Source organism: Pogona vitticeps, chromosome 1, assembly GCF_051106095.1.
Source record: "Pogona vitticeps strain Pit_001003342236 chromosome 1, PviZW2.1, whole genome shotgun sequence".
Taxonomy (NCBI): Eukaryota; Metazoa; Chordata; class Lepidosauria; order Squamata; family Agamidae; genus Pogona; species Pogona vitticeps.
This window is the reverse complement of record NC_135783.1, coordinates 289,096,582-289,115,640: the sequence shown is the minus strand read 5'-3', so window position 1 is coordinate 289,115,640 and position 19,059 is coordinate 289,096,582. Positions and strand designations below refer to the sequence as shown.

Sequence of the window (19,059 nt, the reverse complement as noted above, 5' to 3'; positions counted from 1 at the left end):
CTGCCTTCAATCAGGTGTTTCAACAGGCTTTTGGATGAGATTTACACTGGATGGTCAGAGGCAATGCAAGAGTTATCTGTTGACCTATCTGCCCAGTATTAATTACAGCACCCTGAGGATCTTCCTTCTCTATGCTAGAGTAGCTCATTCATTATGCAAAGGAGAGAAAGGGCAGCTGCCAGACTGAGAAAAGCAGACAAAAAGGCACACAAAAAGGGTGGCTCACCCCTCTACTGCAAAGGGGCACAACAGGGCATAGAAAGGGAACTCCTGTTGCACTGGAAGTCTCACAAGATAAATAGGAGATGCGAAACATATATATGTTTCCTTCCTAGATCTGCTTTTTTTTTAAAAAAAAAATAAGGACTTCTATATGGCAAGTATGAAAAATGATATTCAAAAATTTTAACACCTTACCACTATATCCAATGAGACAGCAATATAGCTATCAAATCAGATATATGTGGTTATGTACAAACATTCTACGAAAGGCCTCTGCCAGGCAACAAAAGCAAGGCGAGAGGAGGCACCATATAAGGTATCCTTGGAGCAGGATATTTACATTTTAGGGTGTCCACAATTCCTCAAAAATGGTCTCATCCATAACTTATTCCTGCTTAAATTTTTAAGGCACCCACTTTGATAAGCCAAGGACATTCCTGTATACAGATATGGACATAAACATGGATATAGATATATATTTGTTTACATTTGTCTTTAAGGCACGGCTGAGGAACCCATGAGCTTCCAGATGTTGGCTGCAGCTCCCATTATCTCCAGAGCATTCACTAACCTTCTCCTTCTGAGGCAGCATGAGGCATCTTTTGGGCCAACATGTCTAAACAAAAGTCATCCCTTACATCAATTTCAATGACGTTAGGATTCCGCCAATATTCCCTAGGGCTGAGCTGAGCAATGAATATCCATTAAGTTGTTCGTGGATCACAGTTCCCCATCATCCCTCATGACTGGGGCTATGCTGACTAAGCCTGGTGGGAGTTCCACTACCACACTCCAGAAGACCACACTCTCCCCAAGAACTGGTCCATCACTTGTGGTATAAAGATACTCCTAAATGCTTTAGCCTCCCACAGGGGTTGTGGGTCTGGGGGACCACTTTCTGCCCCTAGGATCCTCTGGTGGCTGCAGACACTGGCAAAAATGTGTGTGTGAAGAAACCAGAAGTCTGTTTCCAATTTTGAAAAACACTGCAGGGAGCACCTGCAACCAATTTGAAAGGTAAATTGTTGCTCCTGGAAACGGCAATTCACTTTTACTTAGGAGAAAAATTGGGTGTGTGTAAAATATATGTATTTATTTTATTTATTTAAAATATTTTTTATCCCACCTTGTTCCTCAAAAGGACCCAAGGTGGTCATACGACTGGTGGTACTAAGGGCTGCAAAAACAGTCTTAAGGTGGTCACATGTAATCCCAGAGCTGCAGTTCTCCCCACTGCAAGTCTATAAAAACTCTCAAGCAGGGAAGAAGGAGAAAATTACTTCAGATAGCACTTATCTGTATCACTTACCAATCCCAAGAGACACCGAATCTCATTGACCGCTCCAACACAGCCTAGGAAACCCATCAACATTGTGACAGCTCCGACTCCAATGAGAATGTACGCCCCAACCTTTAATGAATAGGATGAGGTCTCTGTGGGAACCAGGAGAGAAATTACATGACATTAAAGTACATCCCTTCACCTCATTTCACATGTTCTAGAAAGGTGACTGCTCAGAACTACAGGGCTTCTGCTTGAAGAAAAGAGTTAAGGCTTCTCTGCCCAGGTAATCACAGGTCTTTGCCAAAAACAGCTGAATTCTGTTGGGCTGTGATGTAAGCTACACATTTTTGCAGAGTCATCTACAGCTACTGTATATGGGGTTGAGCATGCAGCTGTTTCAGGCACAGAAGATTGGTCCAGTGAACGGGCAGGGATTTGGAGGGGGAGCAGGGCATCCTCAGCATTCAGAAACATACTACCATCTTAGAACTGCAGGGCTAGAAGGGACCCTGTGGATCATCAAGTCCAGCTCCTGTCAGTAGAGAGCTGTATGCCTAAACCACTGAGTTATCCAGAAGTTCTGGATAAAGAGAGTGATTCTGTTTAGGCATCTGGCTGCAGAGCCAGATACTGGGAATTTGATTCCTCATTCTGCCTCCTAGACAGGGGCTGGACTTGATGATCCATAGGGTCCTTTCCAGGTCTGCAGATCTAACAGAAATTAGCAGTATCAACAGGAAAATATGTGCATGGCCTGGGGTGAAGGAAATCAAGAACAGCTCCTTGCTTGACGTCAGTTGGGTCCTCTTATAAGGACGGTTGCAAAAGCTTAGTCGAACATCACCAGAACACTAATTAGATATCTACTTTTAAGGCAAAGCAGACTTCAACAAAAGCCAATTATTCGAACAAATTCAACAACTTTGGGATTTTACCTTAGCGGGCGTAGACTCCTCAAATTGTTATTGGGCTGAAAAACTCATAATCCCTTACTAATTGGCTCTGCTGGCTAGGAATGATGGATGTTACAGTCCAGCAACATCTGGAGGGACACAAATTACCCTCTCTGGCCTGGGGCCACTTCAGAGTTTGAGAATCTTGCATGAATTATAAGATTCATGTGGCAATGCTGCCATTTCAGCCGCTTAGGCCAGGGTAGGCAACTTTGTTCTCCTCATAACCCTTGCCCATATCGGCTAGTTCTGATAGAAGCCGCAGCCTGGAGGGAACCAGCCCGTCTGTCAGTGGGACAGGCAAATCCTTCACAAAGTCCATAGAGGAAAGACAGGGCCTCAACCTTGCCTAAGCTCCACAGACTCTGCTGGCAAAAAGCATCCATTCCCTCTCACACCATCTTTCTCCTCCCCCTTTTCTGGGAAGAAAGCCAGAGAAGTACGAAAGAAGAAGGGAGGCCTGTCTGGCAGCAAACTGGAATGCCCTGCTGTGTAAAGTTCCTTCCCAGACTCTGTTCATAAGGTTACCAAAGCCAAAGGGGGGGGGGGTAGGAGGGGAGGGAAGAATAAGAAAAAGAAGAGGAAGGAGGATACCGGAGAGCACAGAAAACGTTCCATATGGAAAACTCAAGGAGGGAAGCAGAATCTGCACACTGAACACTCCAAAGTCCTTAAGCAATAAGAACAACCAGCAGAAATCTACAACACTGTGGGTAAGACGGACAAGAATGACACTTTTGAGCTGATTGCTCTACATAGCTACCATGTTTCCCCCAAAATAAGACAGGGTCTTATATTAATTTTTGCTCCAAAAAAAGCAGTAGGGCTTATTTTCAGGGGATGTTTTATTATTTTCATGTACAACAATCTATATTTATTCAGATACAGTCATGTCATCTTCTGGTTGCTGCACAGTGGTGGAGGGTGGGCTTTCACTTAACTACGGCTTATTTTGGGGGCAGGGCTTATAATACGAGCATCCTGAAAAAGCATACTAGGGCTTATTTTCAGGGAAACAGGGTATATGTTTTGGTTCCAGTCCTCAGGGGGAAATCCAGGTCACAAATCAAGCCTTCAACTATTTCTCAAGCTGGCTGCACACACTAAAAAGAGGGAAACAGCTTGGTTTAATGCCCCCTTTTAGCTTAGCCCTCCCCCTACTTCTCCCTTGTGGATAGTACTACAGTGGTGACCCAGATAAGAACAGTTAAATATTCAGGCATGGAGTGTGGAAATAACGCACACCACAGGACATGGAATTTCTTTCTTTGTGTGTGTTTTAAAGAGCATAAGCTTGCGTGATTTCTCTTCCCCCCAATGGTCCTCAGACTTCCATTTAAGTGAACCAAAATTTGCCATGCTGCAGAGACCTTTCCATGGCTAATGCTCTCACAGTCTGACCCAACATAGCCTCCCAAGCAAAAAAGCGGATTAGCTTTAGAAGGCTCTTCTAAATCTAGCAAGGAGTTACCTCTGCTTCTGACCAAGATCTGAAGATGGGCTGATGTTCAGAACTACTTTTCTTTGAGGTTTTACATTCAAAGTTATGTTCTCTCTCTCTCTCTCTCTCTCTCTCACACACACACACACACACACACACACAGAGAGAGAGAGAGAGAGAGAGAGAGAGAGAGAGAGAGAGAGAGAGAGAAAGAGAGTTATGAAGGAAAATGAAAAATAAGAAACGTTGTCTTACGCAGAACTGAAATGAAGCTACTTTTGTCGACCAAAATCCATATTCCAAAGCCAAGGATCACAGCACCTAGGATCTGAAAAACAAGTTTTGGTTACATATAGACCAAGCAAATGTGCACTTCAAACTCTGTATTACTAACAGACAGTTCAATATAAAAAATAAAATTGCATTTATCTACTGGCTTTGCTTTCTTTGCTGATCTTTGCTTTCAGATAGATACAAGAAAGAGATGCACAAATAAAGTTAGGTGATTTCAAATAGGCCAGAAACTCCTCTGGTTTCCACTCACTTGTCTGAAGTATATTTAGCCATGCCTAGTTGCACGTTTGAACATTTTTTCCTAAGACAAAGAGGTATTTGGTGGCTATAAACACATGTAGAATGAGCTTTAGAGGGGGGAAAAACCCTTCCACTTCATGAGACAAATATACCTTACACAGTCATAACTTAAATACATAAAGATACAGTTATCATTTCCAAACACAAACAAAAAAACCCAGTGACATTGGTTATTCAGGAGGTAGACAAGTTCTGTATATTAAGTTGGACATTTATTCATCATAGCTGAGAAATCGTACCTTCTCCTATTTGAAAAAAAATATGATTTCCTTCTGTCTGTTTTGAAAATGCTGCCTCCCAGTTGCTTCCATTCTAGTCAGCTTTATTTTTCCCCCATCTTTCCCTAAGAATTACAATTCAAATGCTAAGCCTGCTAGAACAAAAGCAATGATAGCTCAACAATGGAGTTCTCACAAAGTCTCTACTTCTAAGCAATATAACATGTTGCTAACAAAGATTAGGACAACAGAGGATGAGATGGATGAGATGGTTGGACAGTGTCATCAAGGCAACCAACATGAATTTGACACAACTCCGGGAGGAAGTGGAAGATAGGAGGGCCTGGTGTGCTCTGGTCCATGGGGTCATGAAGAGTCAGACACAACTAAAAGATGATGAACATAGATTAACACAGCTGAGGAGTGGAGAACCTCTGAAACTCCAGTTGTTTTAAACTACCATTCCCATCATCCTATACCATTGGCTGTGATGGTTGGGGCTTGTGCAAGCTGAGGTCTGAACCGTCTGGAGGGGATAAACTTTCCTTACAGAGCTCATAGAGGATTACAGAATTGTACAACTGGACAACCCTCAAGTGTCATCTGGACTAGAATGGAAGGCTGTTCCAATCACTTTCATCTGTTTGGGCTGCACAGTTATGAACTCAGAATAAGATACAAATATAAATAATATGTATTTTAGGGCTTGGGGGATGGCCCTGACATCATAGGACAAGCAAAATAGCAGGGGAGAAGGTATCTAATGCTATTTAAAGTCCTTTCATGCAAAAATATAAAATCCATTCAGAAAACCAGAGGTCAGAGAGAGGTGTTTTAACCTCATTTTCACTTTGACACCTATTTTCTATGCAGTCAATTATGCAAATTTTCATATGTAGAATGAGGTGTCCGAGACACAGGCTTACTGTTGCAGTAAGAACTGGACTGCATCCTTTCACTTCCCACAGTCCTCAATGATACATGCTTTTCACCACCAGATTAGCACAGACTTTATGAAAGAGCAGTATTAAGCCATCCGTTTCTCCTGCTAATGCATCACAACAACTCAGACTAATTAAAATATTTGCAGCAGAGAGCACAACGCAGGCTAGATCAGGGGTGGGAAAAACACACAACTCTATAGATCTTGTTGAACTGCACCTCCCATCAGCCCTACCCAACATAGCAAAGGATGAGGCAAATAGGGAGACACACATCAAGATTTTCAGGGTCACACATTTCCTTGTCCTTGGACCAGACCCCTGGTGTAAACAGAAAGAATACTAGGAAACAGCTGAATAAGAGTTGGTATCAGGCCTTTCATGTATGATCAACATTTCAAGTAAGGAAACAGGAAATAAGTTCTGCTGTGCAGCATCCTGCAATCAACATGCACACTAAGAAAACTGCCTACAAATAGGACCAAATGAAGCCACAACATTTATAGAGCAGCAAACCCTACGGCACAAGGCCATCACTTGGCAAGCAGACTGCAAACACTCTGCAGTCCAACAGCGTTCTGCCAAAGGGTGCCAGCTGGCAGCCTTTATCTGTCATCAGGAGACTGCACAGATTGAGAATGGGGCAATCATTGCAGAGCTATAATCCAGTTTTGCTCCAGCTAATTACAAAACATTTCTGAGGGAGGACAGAAGGCCTCTACAAACCTCTAGACCAGGATGGGCAAAGTCAAGCTACAGTCCCCATATCTCCAAGGCAACCTATGCCTTTCACATACCCCATTGTTTGAGAATCATTTTTTAAATCATAAAAGTCTTCTTACCCATTCTAGAGGACACTTTTGCTGACGTTTGGCCTCCTTGAGCGGTTTTAGGTCTGAAAAAATGTTTTTGCAAAGCCAGGAGAGATTTTTGGTCCCTTATGGCAGTGGTTCTTAACGTGGGTGATAATGCCCCCCAGGGGGCGATTTCATTTTTCAGGGGGGCAGTAGAATGAAAAGGGGCAGTGTGGGGGCACTGGAGCAGAAGGGGGGCGGTAGGGGGGCGCTGGAGCAAGCCAAACCTGTGAAGATGGCTACAGCCTTTTTACAGTGTGCATGAATATATATTTTCCTCCAATCTTAATTTAGTTTCAGAGTTTTTGTCTTGAAAGTTTTAGTTCCTGCATTGCAGTTTGTTTTTATGCCCCTTTTTATATTTCTTTTTGCGTCTTAAAATTCGCTTGCAACTAAATCATTAAATGTTACTTTTTTGGGGCATTTCATTTTCTTGGAATTGAATTTTGTTTTCAGGGGTCATTGGATTTAAGTGTAATAAATAAATAAATAAATAAATAAATAAATAAATAAATAAATAAATAAATAAATAAATAAATAAATAAATAAATAAGATATCATCACTGTGGGGAGGGGGGCGATGATAACTTCCTCAATGGCTCAAGGGGGCGTTTCTTTCAAAAAGGTTAAGAACCACTGCCTTATGGTTTGAAAAAAAGGCCTCTCTGGGTCCTAAAACCAAGAAACTTCTCAAATGGGGATGGGTGGGAAACACAGGGCAGGTAAGGCCGTCTAAGATCTAGGTATGGGCTTGCACTTCTGGAATTTGATTGCTCCTGTTCTAGACATCCATATGAAAACAGAGTACCTTTGTTTCTCCTCAGCCCCCCAGCCCAAAATAAGCTTTAGGTTTCAGAAGCAGGCAATATGGGGTGGGGGCAGTCAGAGAATAACCACCACATCCTTTGTTTGAAGTTTTGGATGGAAAATTCCAACCATGCTGCAAGGGATGGTGCTTGAGATGTGTCCCTCCGGCTTATGTTTGCAACCTAAATCTGAACAGGCATCCGCCTCAATGAATTTTTGGGATTCCTACCTACAATGTTTCTGTGCTGTCCATGAAGGAATGGTGCCCAACCTGATGAACTGGAATTTTCATCAGGAAAACATGTTTTATTTTTTAATAGTGCAATAAAGGCATCACCCTACTCTTGCATTTGTGTAATCTGAAGAACCACAGCCTTTTCCTAATTCTTTTTCAGAAGAGAGTGCCTTCTAGAATTTCACTGTAAAGTTTGGTTGTTTAAATCCCCAATCCAAACTTTTTGTACTTCACTCTGTATTTGTTTTTTGGCTTATTTCCCCATAGGTTAGAAGAGGAATTAAAACTATCAACAAAGAATTTGTACTCACAGCCTACATTGTGAAGCTAAATAATCACAGAGGTCTATCAAGAGCATGTGATTTATCTCTGCAAGCTATTTCCCTAAAGCAAAGAGTTTGGAAAACTCAACAGTGGCCAGAGGATTGGAAAAGATCAGTCTACATCCCAATCCCAAAGAAAGGCAGTGCCAAAGAATGCTCCAACTACCGTACAATTGCACTCATTTCGCACGCTAGCAAGGTTATGCTCAAAATCCTACAAGGTAGGCTTCAGCAGTATGTGGACCGAGAACTCCCAGAAGTACAAACTGGATTCCGAAGAGGCAGAGGAACTCGAGACCAAATTGCTAACTTGCGCTGGATTATGGAGAAAGCCAGAGAGTTCCAGAAAAATATCTACTTCTGCTTCATTGACTATGCGAAAGCCTTTGACTGTGTGGACCACAGCAAACTATGGCAAGTTCTTAAAGAAATGGGAGTGCCTGACCACTTTATCTGTCTCCTGAGAAACCTATATGTGGGACAGGAAGCAACAGTTAGAACTGGTCATGGAACAACTGATTGGTTCAAAATTGGGAAAGGAGTACGACAAGGCTGTATATTGTCTCCCAGCTTATTCAATTTATATGCAGAATACATCATGCGGAAGGCTGGACTGGAAGAAACCCAAGCCGGAATTAAGATTGCCGGAAGAAATATCAACAACCTCCGATATGCAGATGATACCACTCTGATGGCAGAAAGTGAGGAGGAATTAAAGAACCTTGTAATGAGAGTGAAAGAGGAGAGTGCAAAAAACGGTCTGAAACTCAACATCAAAAAAACTAAGATCATGGCCACTGGTCCCATCACCTCCTGGGAAATAGAAGGGGAAGATATGGAGGCAGTGTCAAATTTTATCTTCCTGGGCTCCATGATCACTGCAGATGGAGACAGCAGCCCTGAAATTAAAAGGCGCCTTCTTCTTGGGAGGAAAGCGATGACAAATCTGGACAGCATCTTGAAAAGCAGAGACATCACCTTGCCAACAAAAGTCCGAATAGTCAAAGCTATGGTTTTTCCTGTCGTGATGTATGGAAGTGAGAGCTGGACCATAAAGAAAGCAGACCGCCGAAGAATTGATGCCTTTGAATTGTGGTGCTGGAGGAGGATCTTGAGAATCCCCTGGACTGCAAGGAGAACAAACCTATCAGTTCTAAAGGAAATCAACCCTGAGTGCTCACTGGAAGGACAGATCCTGAAGCTGAGGCTCCAGTACTTTGGCCATCTAATGAGAAGAAAAGACTCCCTGGAAAAGACCCTGATGTTGGGAAAGTGTGATGGCAAGAGGAGAAGGGGACGACCGAGGATGAGATGGCTGGACAGTGTCTGCGAAGCAACCAACATGAACCTGACACAACTCCGGGAGGCAGTAGAAGACAGGAGGGCCTGGCGTGCTCTGGTCCATGGGGTTACGAAGAGTCGGACACGACTAAACGACTAAACACACACACACAAAGATGGCGAGAAGCCAGAAGAGAGCAAGGGTCCTAGGAAATTCTATTCCACTTAATATTGAAGATGTTCAGTTCAAACTAAAAGTTGAGAGGAACCTGGGTTACCTAGTTTGCTCCATCTTTCCATTTCCTAAGGGAAGAATGATTCAATTCTAGAACTGTAGAGTTTCAAGAAATAGTAAAGTGTAACCATCCATCTGAAAGCCCAACTACAAGGACAGAATGACCTTGCTCCTACTGACATTTAAGCAGTGATCAGGGGCACCAGCCATGCAGCCTGCTCTTGACAAAAACCAGAACTCCTATTGGAGCTGCATTTCTAGAAGGCTGTTTGTTGTGAAACAAGAGAAATAAAATCATGCGACCAACACCAAGCTATATTTGGCAATGCACGTGGTACCAGCAATAAAATGTTGCAGTGCAAAGAGCTCCTGGTTCAAGGTTCTGGCCCTTTATATTCCATTCTCTTACTCTAGTTCCTTTTTCTCAAGTCCTTCCTTTTTTAAATTTGGGCCTTCCTCTCCAACAGTCACCCAGACAGCATTTGTATCATGCCCAGTGAGCATGCTCAACTCTCCCACCTTGGTTTCCTCCTCAAAGATTTCTGCAAATGTTGGGGGACCTGCGTGCATGTGGATATTTTCCTCACATTTCTGTGCGAGGTTATTTTGGGTATCTAAGTACTGGCAGATACAGTTTGAACACTGGAAACAGAATAAGGATCCGCTAAAAAGAAAATAAACAGCCGGTAATGTTACAGCAAAGGGGTAGATTTTCAATGGAACTGGGTGAGAGAGTTTCCTCCCTAGCAAAATGTCTTCTAAGCAGAAATTCAGCATAGGAATGACAAGTTTACTCACCTGTAATTGTAGTTCTTCGAGTGGACCTCTGTTATTCACACCCTGGGTGATCCACACATGCGTGGAGCCTCATTGGAAGATTCTAGAGCTTCTGTAGTAGCAAAAAATAAAATAAAAATATTAGTGTAGACCTCCCCCCTCCCCCAGTATATGTACCTTGGCACTGAGACTCTCCCTTCAGTTACATAAAATGTAACATAAAATGAGCATGGTGTGACAGTGGGGAGGTCCCAAAAATGAATCACAGAGGTCCACTCGAAGAACTACAATTACAGATGAGTAACCTGTCATTCTTCTTTGTGGCCTCTGTCAATCACGCCCTGGGTGATTAACAAGCTGTCTTACCCGGAGGAGGGTGTCACACCGAGATGGAGGATAACAAGGCATGCCCAAAAGCAGCATCAGACTCCTGACGTACATCCAATCTGTAGTGCTTGATGAACATGGATAGCTGTGACCAAGTGGTGGAGGCGCAGACGTCTGAAAGGGAAACACCTTGAAGAAATGCCATAGATGTTGCCACTGCCCTGGTGGAATGAGGGCGAACAGCTGGTGGAGTTCGCATCTGAGCAAGCTGGTAAGTAGGTGAATGGTGGAAGCAACCCATTTGGATATCCTTTCCAAGGTCACTGGAAGACCCTTAGTAGGGAGCGGGTAACTTACAAAAAGTCAAACTGAACGTCTGAAGGGCTGCATGCAGGCTAATTAGAAAGCTAAAGCCCTTCTAACATCCAAAGTATGAAGGATTTTCTCCTGGGGAGTAGATGGAGATGGGAAAAAGGACTGAAGAACCAACAGTTGGGACAGATGAAACTGGGAGACAACTTTGGGCAGAAGTTTGCAAATATTTTGACCTTATCTGGATAAATTGGAGATAAGGGTAGTCAGATCGTAGGGCTGCGAGTTCGCTGGCATGACGAGTCAACGTAATAGCAATGAGAAACACTGTTTTAAAGGTGAGTCGTCTGACGCAAGGGGTTCAAACAGGACCCTTGTAAGTTGTTAAGGACCACTGTGGTGATGATGGGCACACATCTGGATACATACGTGACAGTCCTTTAAGGAACCGCTTCAGAGTAGGGTGTCTGAAGAATTGAGCTGTTGGAGAGGTTGTTGGTTCATAAGAGATGACTGTAGCCAGATAGACCTTCAAAGATAAAACGGAGAGGCCTTTAGTTTTCAAATGAAGTAGAAAACAAAGGGCAGTGGGTAGGGAGGGGTGGGTTGCTGACACTGAAGACATTGCAATTAAAGATTGGAACTTTTTCCATGCGTACATGTAAGTCCTCCGTGTTGAAGGTTTCTTTGCCTGACGAAGAATATTCATCAGGGAGGCAGAATCCTCCACACTGCCAGATGAAGGGCAGGCAGGTCTGGGTGGAGAATTTGATTTTTGCTTTGCGTAAGCAGATGAGGAATGCAGGGCAGGTGATCAATGTTGGACGACAGCTGGTGAAAAACCAGAATCCAAGCTTGTCATAGTCACCATGGAGCTATCAGGATAGCATTGGGCTTGTCCTGTTGAAGACGGACTACAATGTTGTGGAGGAGCAGAAATGGGGGAAATAGGTAAGTGAATGACCTGTGCCGATAGCCTATGAAAGCATCCCCATGGGAGTGTTTGCCAACTCCTGTGTGCAAGCAGTAACGTTTGCACTTCCAGTCTGTCTGGGAGGAAAACAGGTTGATGGTTGGTATGCGTCAGCGAGTGCAGAGGAAGAGAAAGATGGATTGGTCTAGCTCCCATTCGTGGGCCTAGGATTCCTTGCTACTGAGACGATCTGCCAGATTGTTGTGTTGGCCGGCTATGTTTATCGCCATGAGGCAGATATGATGGGATAGGCACCATTCCCGTAGGTCAACAGCAAGATACAGGAGGCTTGGAGAATGAGTGCCCCCTTGTTTGAGAATGTAATCTATTGTGGTGGTGGTGTCAGTGGTGATTTGAACCATATTGCCTGCAAGATTGTTTCTGAAAGCCTTGCATGCTCTTATCACTGATAAAAGTTCCAGCTCATTGATATAAAGTAGCTTTTCTCTTTGTGACCACTGAGCATGAATCTGTAAGGATTTGAAGTAAGCACTCCATCCTGTAAGGCTGGCATCAGTGGTGACTTGTATTTGAGGATGCGGTTGTTGGAAGGGTCGACCCATTGTAAGATTTTGGGTGGTGCGCCACCAAGAAAGTTGGGCAGCGAATTCTGGGGTGACCCGTAACAGAGTGTGAGGTGGGTCCATTACCAGGTTGAAGAGGGCCAGGAACCATGCTTGGAGTAATCTCATTTTGAGGCGTAAATGTTGCACTACAGAAGACATGGATGCCATAGTGCCTAGGACATGTTGGATTGTTAATACTGGTACCAGCACATGAAGGGTGAAGATGCAAAGTGGGGATACCAGATTGAGGCGCTTGTCTTTTAGAAGGAATACACGAGCTTGTTTGGAGTCTATAAGCACTCCTATATACTGGACAAGCCTTGAAGGTTGTAACTTGGACTTTCGTATGTTCACAGCGAGATCACAGAGAAGAAACAGTGTAAAGTGGATGTCTTGTGCCTTGTGACGGGAGCAAGTTACGTGGAGCCAGTCATTGATGAATGGAAAAATGTGAATTTTGTGAAGTCTGAGGTAAGCTGCTACAGGAGCTATGCATTTGATGAAGACCCTGGGAGCTGTTGCGAGTCTAAACAGGAGCATTTTGAATTGACAGGCTTGGGTTCCGAGCTGGAAGTAAAGGTAAGGCCTGTAGGAGGGAGGGAGGGAGGGATATATGGAAATAGGCAGTCCTTTATATCTATGACTGTGAACCAGTCTTTTTCGTGGAGTAGGGGAACGACGGGTTCTAGAGTGACCATACGGAATTGGTTGCCCATAGAATCCATCAGCCTGCTGTCTTTATTAGGCGGTATGAGGACTTATTGATGTCAAGATCAAGATTGGAAAACCTCCACAGAGGTAGAATTCAGGGATGGCTGTTTCTGTAGAAAAACTGCTCCTGGGTCGTGGACTCGATAAAGGTTGTTGATGCAATGGTTGTTGTGGGTTTTTCAGGCTCTTTGGCCATGTTCTGAAGGTTGTTCTTCCTAACATTTTGCCAGTGTCTGTGGCTGGCATCTTCAGAGGACAGCACTCTGTCCTCAGAGTGCTGTCATCTGAAGATGCCGGCCACAGAGACTGGCGAAACATTAGGAAGAATGACCTTCAGGACACGGCCAAAGAGCCCAAAAAACCCACAACAGCCATTAGATCCCGGCTGTGAAAGCCTTCACAAATACGTTGTTGATGCACTTTGACATCGAGTGAGATGAAGCTACTTTTGTCCAGGAGCATCTAGCAGTGCTGAGTAGAGACAGCAGCATGGAAATGTGAACTGGAGTTGTGGTGTCTTTGGAGATCAGACCGTAAAGGTGATCCGCTGGCTCGGTTGTGGGTCTGTGCATTTGGAGGTCCAGGGATTTAGCCATGCACACCATCAGCTGGGCATAAGTTTGAAAATCCTCCGCAGGAGATGGCAGGTCAGTATCAGCTAAATCAGATTCTGGCGATGTTAGCAAAACAGATGGTGTTTGTGGTTTGGAGCCTTGTTCAGATTGTTTGGCTTCATGCCATGAATCAGTGGATTAGCGTTCAATATCGATGTCGACAGGCTGCACCTCAAAGTGCTGGTGTCAATGCCTGGATGTCAATGTCAATGGTGTGTCCATGGTCAGCGGTCGACATTGAGAGTTGTCCATCAGTCCGACATTGATGGGGTGTCCATGGACAGAAGTTAATATTGAGGATCGTCGACCATTGGAGGCATCAGGGGTACGTCCATGGACAGTGGTTGATATCAAGGACCATCGATATCGGAGCCAGTATCCAGATGGTGATGAAATGGAGGCTGCTGTCGAGATGGTAAGTGTGTCAATGGACCACATTGGATAAACATAAAATAAACAGATGCCAGTGATGCTGAACAGGATGATCGATCCCAGTCTTCCAGATGGGCTGGGAAATACCAGTTTACCAGTGCTGCAAATGTATCCTGAGCCAAAGAGAACTGATTGGCTGTTCTGGGTTACTTAGGTGCCGGCTGATAATAGGTGCTAACAATCGTGATGGTAGGATCATTTCAGCACCGAGGGCTGTAGAGAATGAGGTCCTAGATGTGGTCCTGCCATCAAACCGAGGAAAGCAACCAGTTGGTATTGTTTGGCAGGGGTTTCAGTGGGGCACCGATTGGGGCAAATGGCTACCTGATGATGGTGCTGAGCATGGATCAACAGAATAGGGCACAGTGTCCTGTTGTGTTTTTGCTCCTTGGATATCAGGCGAAGCAACCAGTGAGGACTCGCTAGGAGAGCCAGACTGCTGAGGGCTGGCAAGGTAGGAGGTGAGTGGGTCAACCCACTGCTCCCATTCTGGCAACTGTGACAGGGATGGTTAATGAGATGAAAGCCTTTCTTCATCCAAGGGTGAGCCCACACATACGAGATCTCCAGATTCCAGAAGGTGCGGAATCGGGGAAACAACCTTTGGAGATTTTGCCTTTGAGGGTTTAGACTTCTTCAGTGGTGAGAGTTCTGGAGCCGAAGACACATCGCTGGACAGTTTCCTTTTAGTGGTTGTTTTTGATGTCGAGGGCTTCAATATAAAATGCTTGGTTTTGTGTCCCCTTGCAATTTTGGACGATGTCAAGGGGGCATCGGAGTGCGATGATGTGGCCAAAGGGCACTGTTTTGCCACTTCAGAAATGGCTTTGTCCATGGTTTTAGCTTGCGAGGTGGATTTACAAGCAGACTGAGCCATAGATTTGGCCGGCTGGAGAGACTGCTCCCAAAGCTGAAGCTTAAGCCTGGAAAGATGCCTGCAGAGAACTCCGTGTTTAAAGTTCTTACAGTGAAGGCATGTGGAAGTTTGGTGGGCCTCACCAAGACAAAAAAGACATTTGGCGTATCCGTCTGAGAGTGGAAATTTTTTTCTCACAGACCACGCAATGTTTAAACAGGCCCATGGGGGCCATGAAAAAAAAAGAAAAAGATGATTTAGGGAAGAGAGGGCTTTAGCCATAGGGCCGGAGTGAATTTTTTCATCTTTTTTTAAAACAAAAAATAATAATAATGAGAAGAAGTAAGGATTTATAGGAATCAAGAGTAAAACTCTCTTTCACATATAGAACACAGAAGCAACGAATGAGGCTCTCAACGCAGTGGTTGAAAGAAACTGAAGAGAGAGTCTTGGCGCCAAGGTATATATACTGAGGGGGAGGGGGGTCTACACTAATGTAGGGTTTTTTTTGTTTTTGCTACAGCAGAAGCTCTAGAATCTTCCAATGAGGCTCTGTGCATGCCTGGATTACTCAGGGTATGATTCTGAGAGGCCACAAAGAAGAACCAGTAGTAACACTTAGGTCTTTCCCACTCTGTAAAGGTGGTACAATTATGTGCAGGTCATTTGTATATTCATCAGTTCCATTGCATTCAATATAACGTAGTAAAACGGAGGGGTACAAGGGAAACCACTAGGCAGGGTGCAACCAATAAATAAGTACCATGTCTCACAATTCATGTATGCAGCAAAGCAAACTTAATACCTAAAGAGAGAAAACAAAATCCCAATAAATAGGGAGGAAGAATGGAACAATAGCTAAGAATCTTGCCGTTGTCTGGAAGAATTGTGGGAAGTATTGTACCTTTAATAAAATGCAAGCTTGCAACTGGAAGAAACTAAAAAACTTAAAGCACAACTGAAGGGAGGGAAGGAGGGAGGGAGGGAAGGAGGGAGGGAGGGACGGACTATGGTACAGTGTGGAATATACCAGCTCATAAGACAACTGCTGACCTGGGCAGACATTCAAGTTGTGTACTGCTGTGGTTTGCAGGTCAGGCAGCAGAAGGGCTTTGGAACAGGGAGAGGGGCATCTTTAGGGAACACTATTTTCTTGTTTGTCAAATCCATGGTCAATAAGTAGCAAAATCGTTTCCAACAAGATTTTATCTCCCACAGTGACAAGTGTTCATTTCAACAGAACCTACATGGACATGTTTCAAAGTCATAAACAAAGTGTAAATCTACCAGGAATTTAAGAGCTCCAGTGTGCCAGCAACAGTTTAAAAGACAGGATTGTGGATCGTTCAGGCTTTAGCCTTGAAACAACCATTCACTATGTGGGCACCTGAATATTACATAGTTCTGCAAAGGTGAACAAGAAGTTAAAGGTATCCAGAAATATCTACAGCAACTGTTCTTTGTGCCCAGGTTCAGCTCCACAGAAAGATACAATGGAGCACATGCAGAATTATATATACTGTATTTATAAAAGGGTGAGCATTTCTGAAAAAAATGTTACCTGTTTTGGGTTATTAAAAACCTAACAAGTACTGTACAGTACTATTATATCCTTTAAAACCATGTTGTAACTCAATGTATAAATTTCTTTGTCAGAATGAGATTCTAGCAAACCAAAACTTTTTCCGAATGATTTAGGTAAAGACAACATTTTTAGGCCACATTAGACCAGATAGGCGGGGTATAAATTAAATAAATAATAAAATAATAATAATATGAGGGGGTGAAAAGGGTTTGTTTTGTCAGGGCCTGGTACAGTTGTGAGACGACTGTGTTGTCAGCAGACATACAGTTCCTTTCATTGGGTTCAGAGCTGATGCTGCAAAACTCATGACAGGTACAGAAAAACCAGAAAAACTTGAAAAGCGACAGGCTGATCCAAAATAAATTCAGCACAGTTCACCTGTGTCACAGGTGTCCTGAAGGCAAGGTATGGCCTCTTGTGAGGTCAATACAGTAATAGAGTTCATTGGTTATGAAGCTGCCTGCTCAAAAGGGCTTTCCTTATTCTATTTGCTATAGTCTATGTAATAGTTACAATTGGAACAGCCAATGGGCAGTGGGCAGAGTAATGAACTGGGTCTCAGGAGGCCTGGGTTTGCGTCACCACTAAGTCACAGAAACTCATTAGGGGTACGGAACTGATAGAAGCACTGCTTAAATATTTCACTTACATTGAAACCCCTGTTAGGATTGCTATAAGCCGTTTCAGACTTGAAGGCACGTAACAGTAATTTCAGCTAGAGGTCTGATGCCTAACAGCACCAATGCTTTGTCTGCCCATCCGTCCATCTATCTTGCTTGGGATGCCACATTTTAACTCACCACTGTCAGGGCACTGAATAACAACCTTCTTTTTTTAAAAACACACACACAGACACATATTGCTTCTCCCTCCCAGCCATTTACTTCCCTCTGAGAGCCAATCCCTTGCAAGGCTTTCTAATTATATCTGTGTGAAATGTGGGAAAATACTTTACTGTTCAGATCTGGATTCATTCAGCCAAGCAGCTTAGATCCAACTCCTTTCAGTTCAGAGGCATCCCATAAAGGGCTCCCAGTGCATACTTGGTTTAACGTGTGTGCGTGTGTGTAAGCATTGGAATCAGATTAAGAACTGAAAATATTAACTTCATTCATTCCAGGGGGCATGCCAATGAGAAGATGAGCAAGGGTTAGCATAAGGCCATGCTTTTCTGGGAGCCATTTTAGATGCAGGACTTCTTCTCTCACCACACTCAGATTAAGTTTCCATAAGTTGCTTTGCTCGTTTCGTTATCCTCTGTGGAAAAGTTGCTATAGAAACCAATCACCCAAATCTTTGACCCAGCTGGATCAATTCACCTGAAACTTCATATCACATCAAAACCAATTCACACTTAATGTAGTAGATATGACTGTGGCACACACTAACATGTCAGAAACATGGTAAAGTGTCTGTGTGTGTGTGTGGGGGGGGGAGAGGTGGCACTGTAAAAGTTGTTCAGCTACACCTCCTAACAGCCCTAAACAGCAGAGGCAGCGATGAGAGAAAATGGAAGCAGAAGTCCAGTAACATCTGAAGGGTCATCTGTTTTCCGGACTTGTTGCAGAATAAAGTGCAGAGGTCTGCAACTGCTTGGAAGGAACCAGTTTTAAGGAACACAGTTATCTATACTTTTTGGTATATTTAAAAAGTAGCATTAGTAGCAGTTACAAAACTATTTTTTGGTTAAATTACTTTTAAAGAACATTTTAAGGCATTTTGGAGGTGTTTTTAGAGACATTTCTGGAGGATATTTTTCATGACTACACCAGCCTTCTCAGTCTTACAGCAAGGGAAGTAGTTTTGTTTCATGCTTTGTATTTTATAGATCTTCAAGGTGCCATCTTGGAGTGAACCACTAGAGAATCTATCCCTCTATTATTCACTAGATGTTATTTCCCTTTGTACCTCTCTGTTTTTCTGGTAAGTTGATAAGCACAACTCAATGAATTAAGTAAGTGAAATGCAGCAAATCACTTTATGACCGGAGCAACAATAAAAAGGACAACCTGGTTTCCATTAAAGAAATGGCAGCAAGTTCCTTATAAAAAAGTTTCAAGTTTTGGTAAGTGTACCATCTGAATAGTGAAATAAGGTATCTGCTCTTCTACTTCCCAAAGTAGTTCCAAACAGTTGTCTCACCACTTCCCCTGCTCAGAGCTAGTAACACATAACAAAGGATGCAGAGATTGCTGCCAACCTTCACATCCTACTTTGTCTCCTTAATAATAATGCTTTTACTCAACACAACATCTTGACATGAGTCATGGGTGCACAGCATCTTCCCAGCATCTGCTCATGGCTGCCAATAAAGCACAGCAGAAAAAGGGAAGAGGGAGATGTGACATTGCCTTCAACACTGTACACTGTATGAAGGTGTTAATGAATGGAAGCATGCATCAACGGTTTGATTTCTTTTACTGGTCTAATAAAAATATCACATTCTTCTACAGGAAGGAAGGAAGGAAGGAAGGAAGGAAGGAAGGAAGGAAGGAAGGAAGGAAGGAAGGAAGGAAG

At 43.4% G+C, this 19,059-nt stretch overlaps 1 protein-coding gene across 3 annotated transcripts in view; it reads right to left on the bottom strand.

Moving 5' to 3' along the window:
• CD82 (CD82 molecule) overlaps window positions 1–19,059 on the bottom strand; it is an 87,248-nt gene that overhangs the window by 24,652 nt on the left and 43,537 nt on the right. For all 3 annotated transcript variants that reach the window (XM_072985974.2, XM_078389456.1, XM_078389452.1), the window contains exons 3-4: window positions 4,157–4,229; window positions 1,532–1,656 (exon numbers count right to left, since the gene is read on the bottom strand). In XM_072985974.2, coding sequence (XP_072842075.2) covers window positions 1,532–1,656; window positions 4,157–4,229 — 198 coding nt within the window. The remainder of the gene's footprint in view (window positions 1–1,531; window positions 1,657–4,156; window positions 4,230–19,059) is intronic.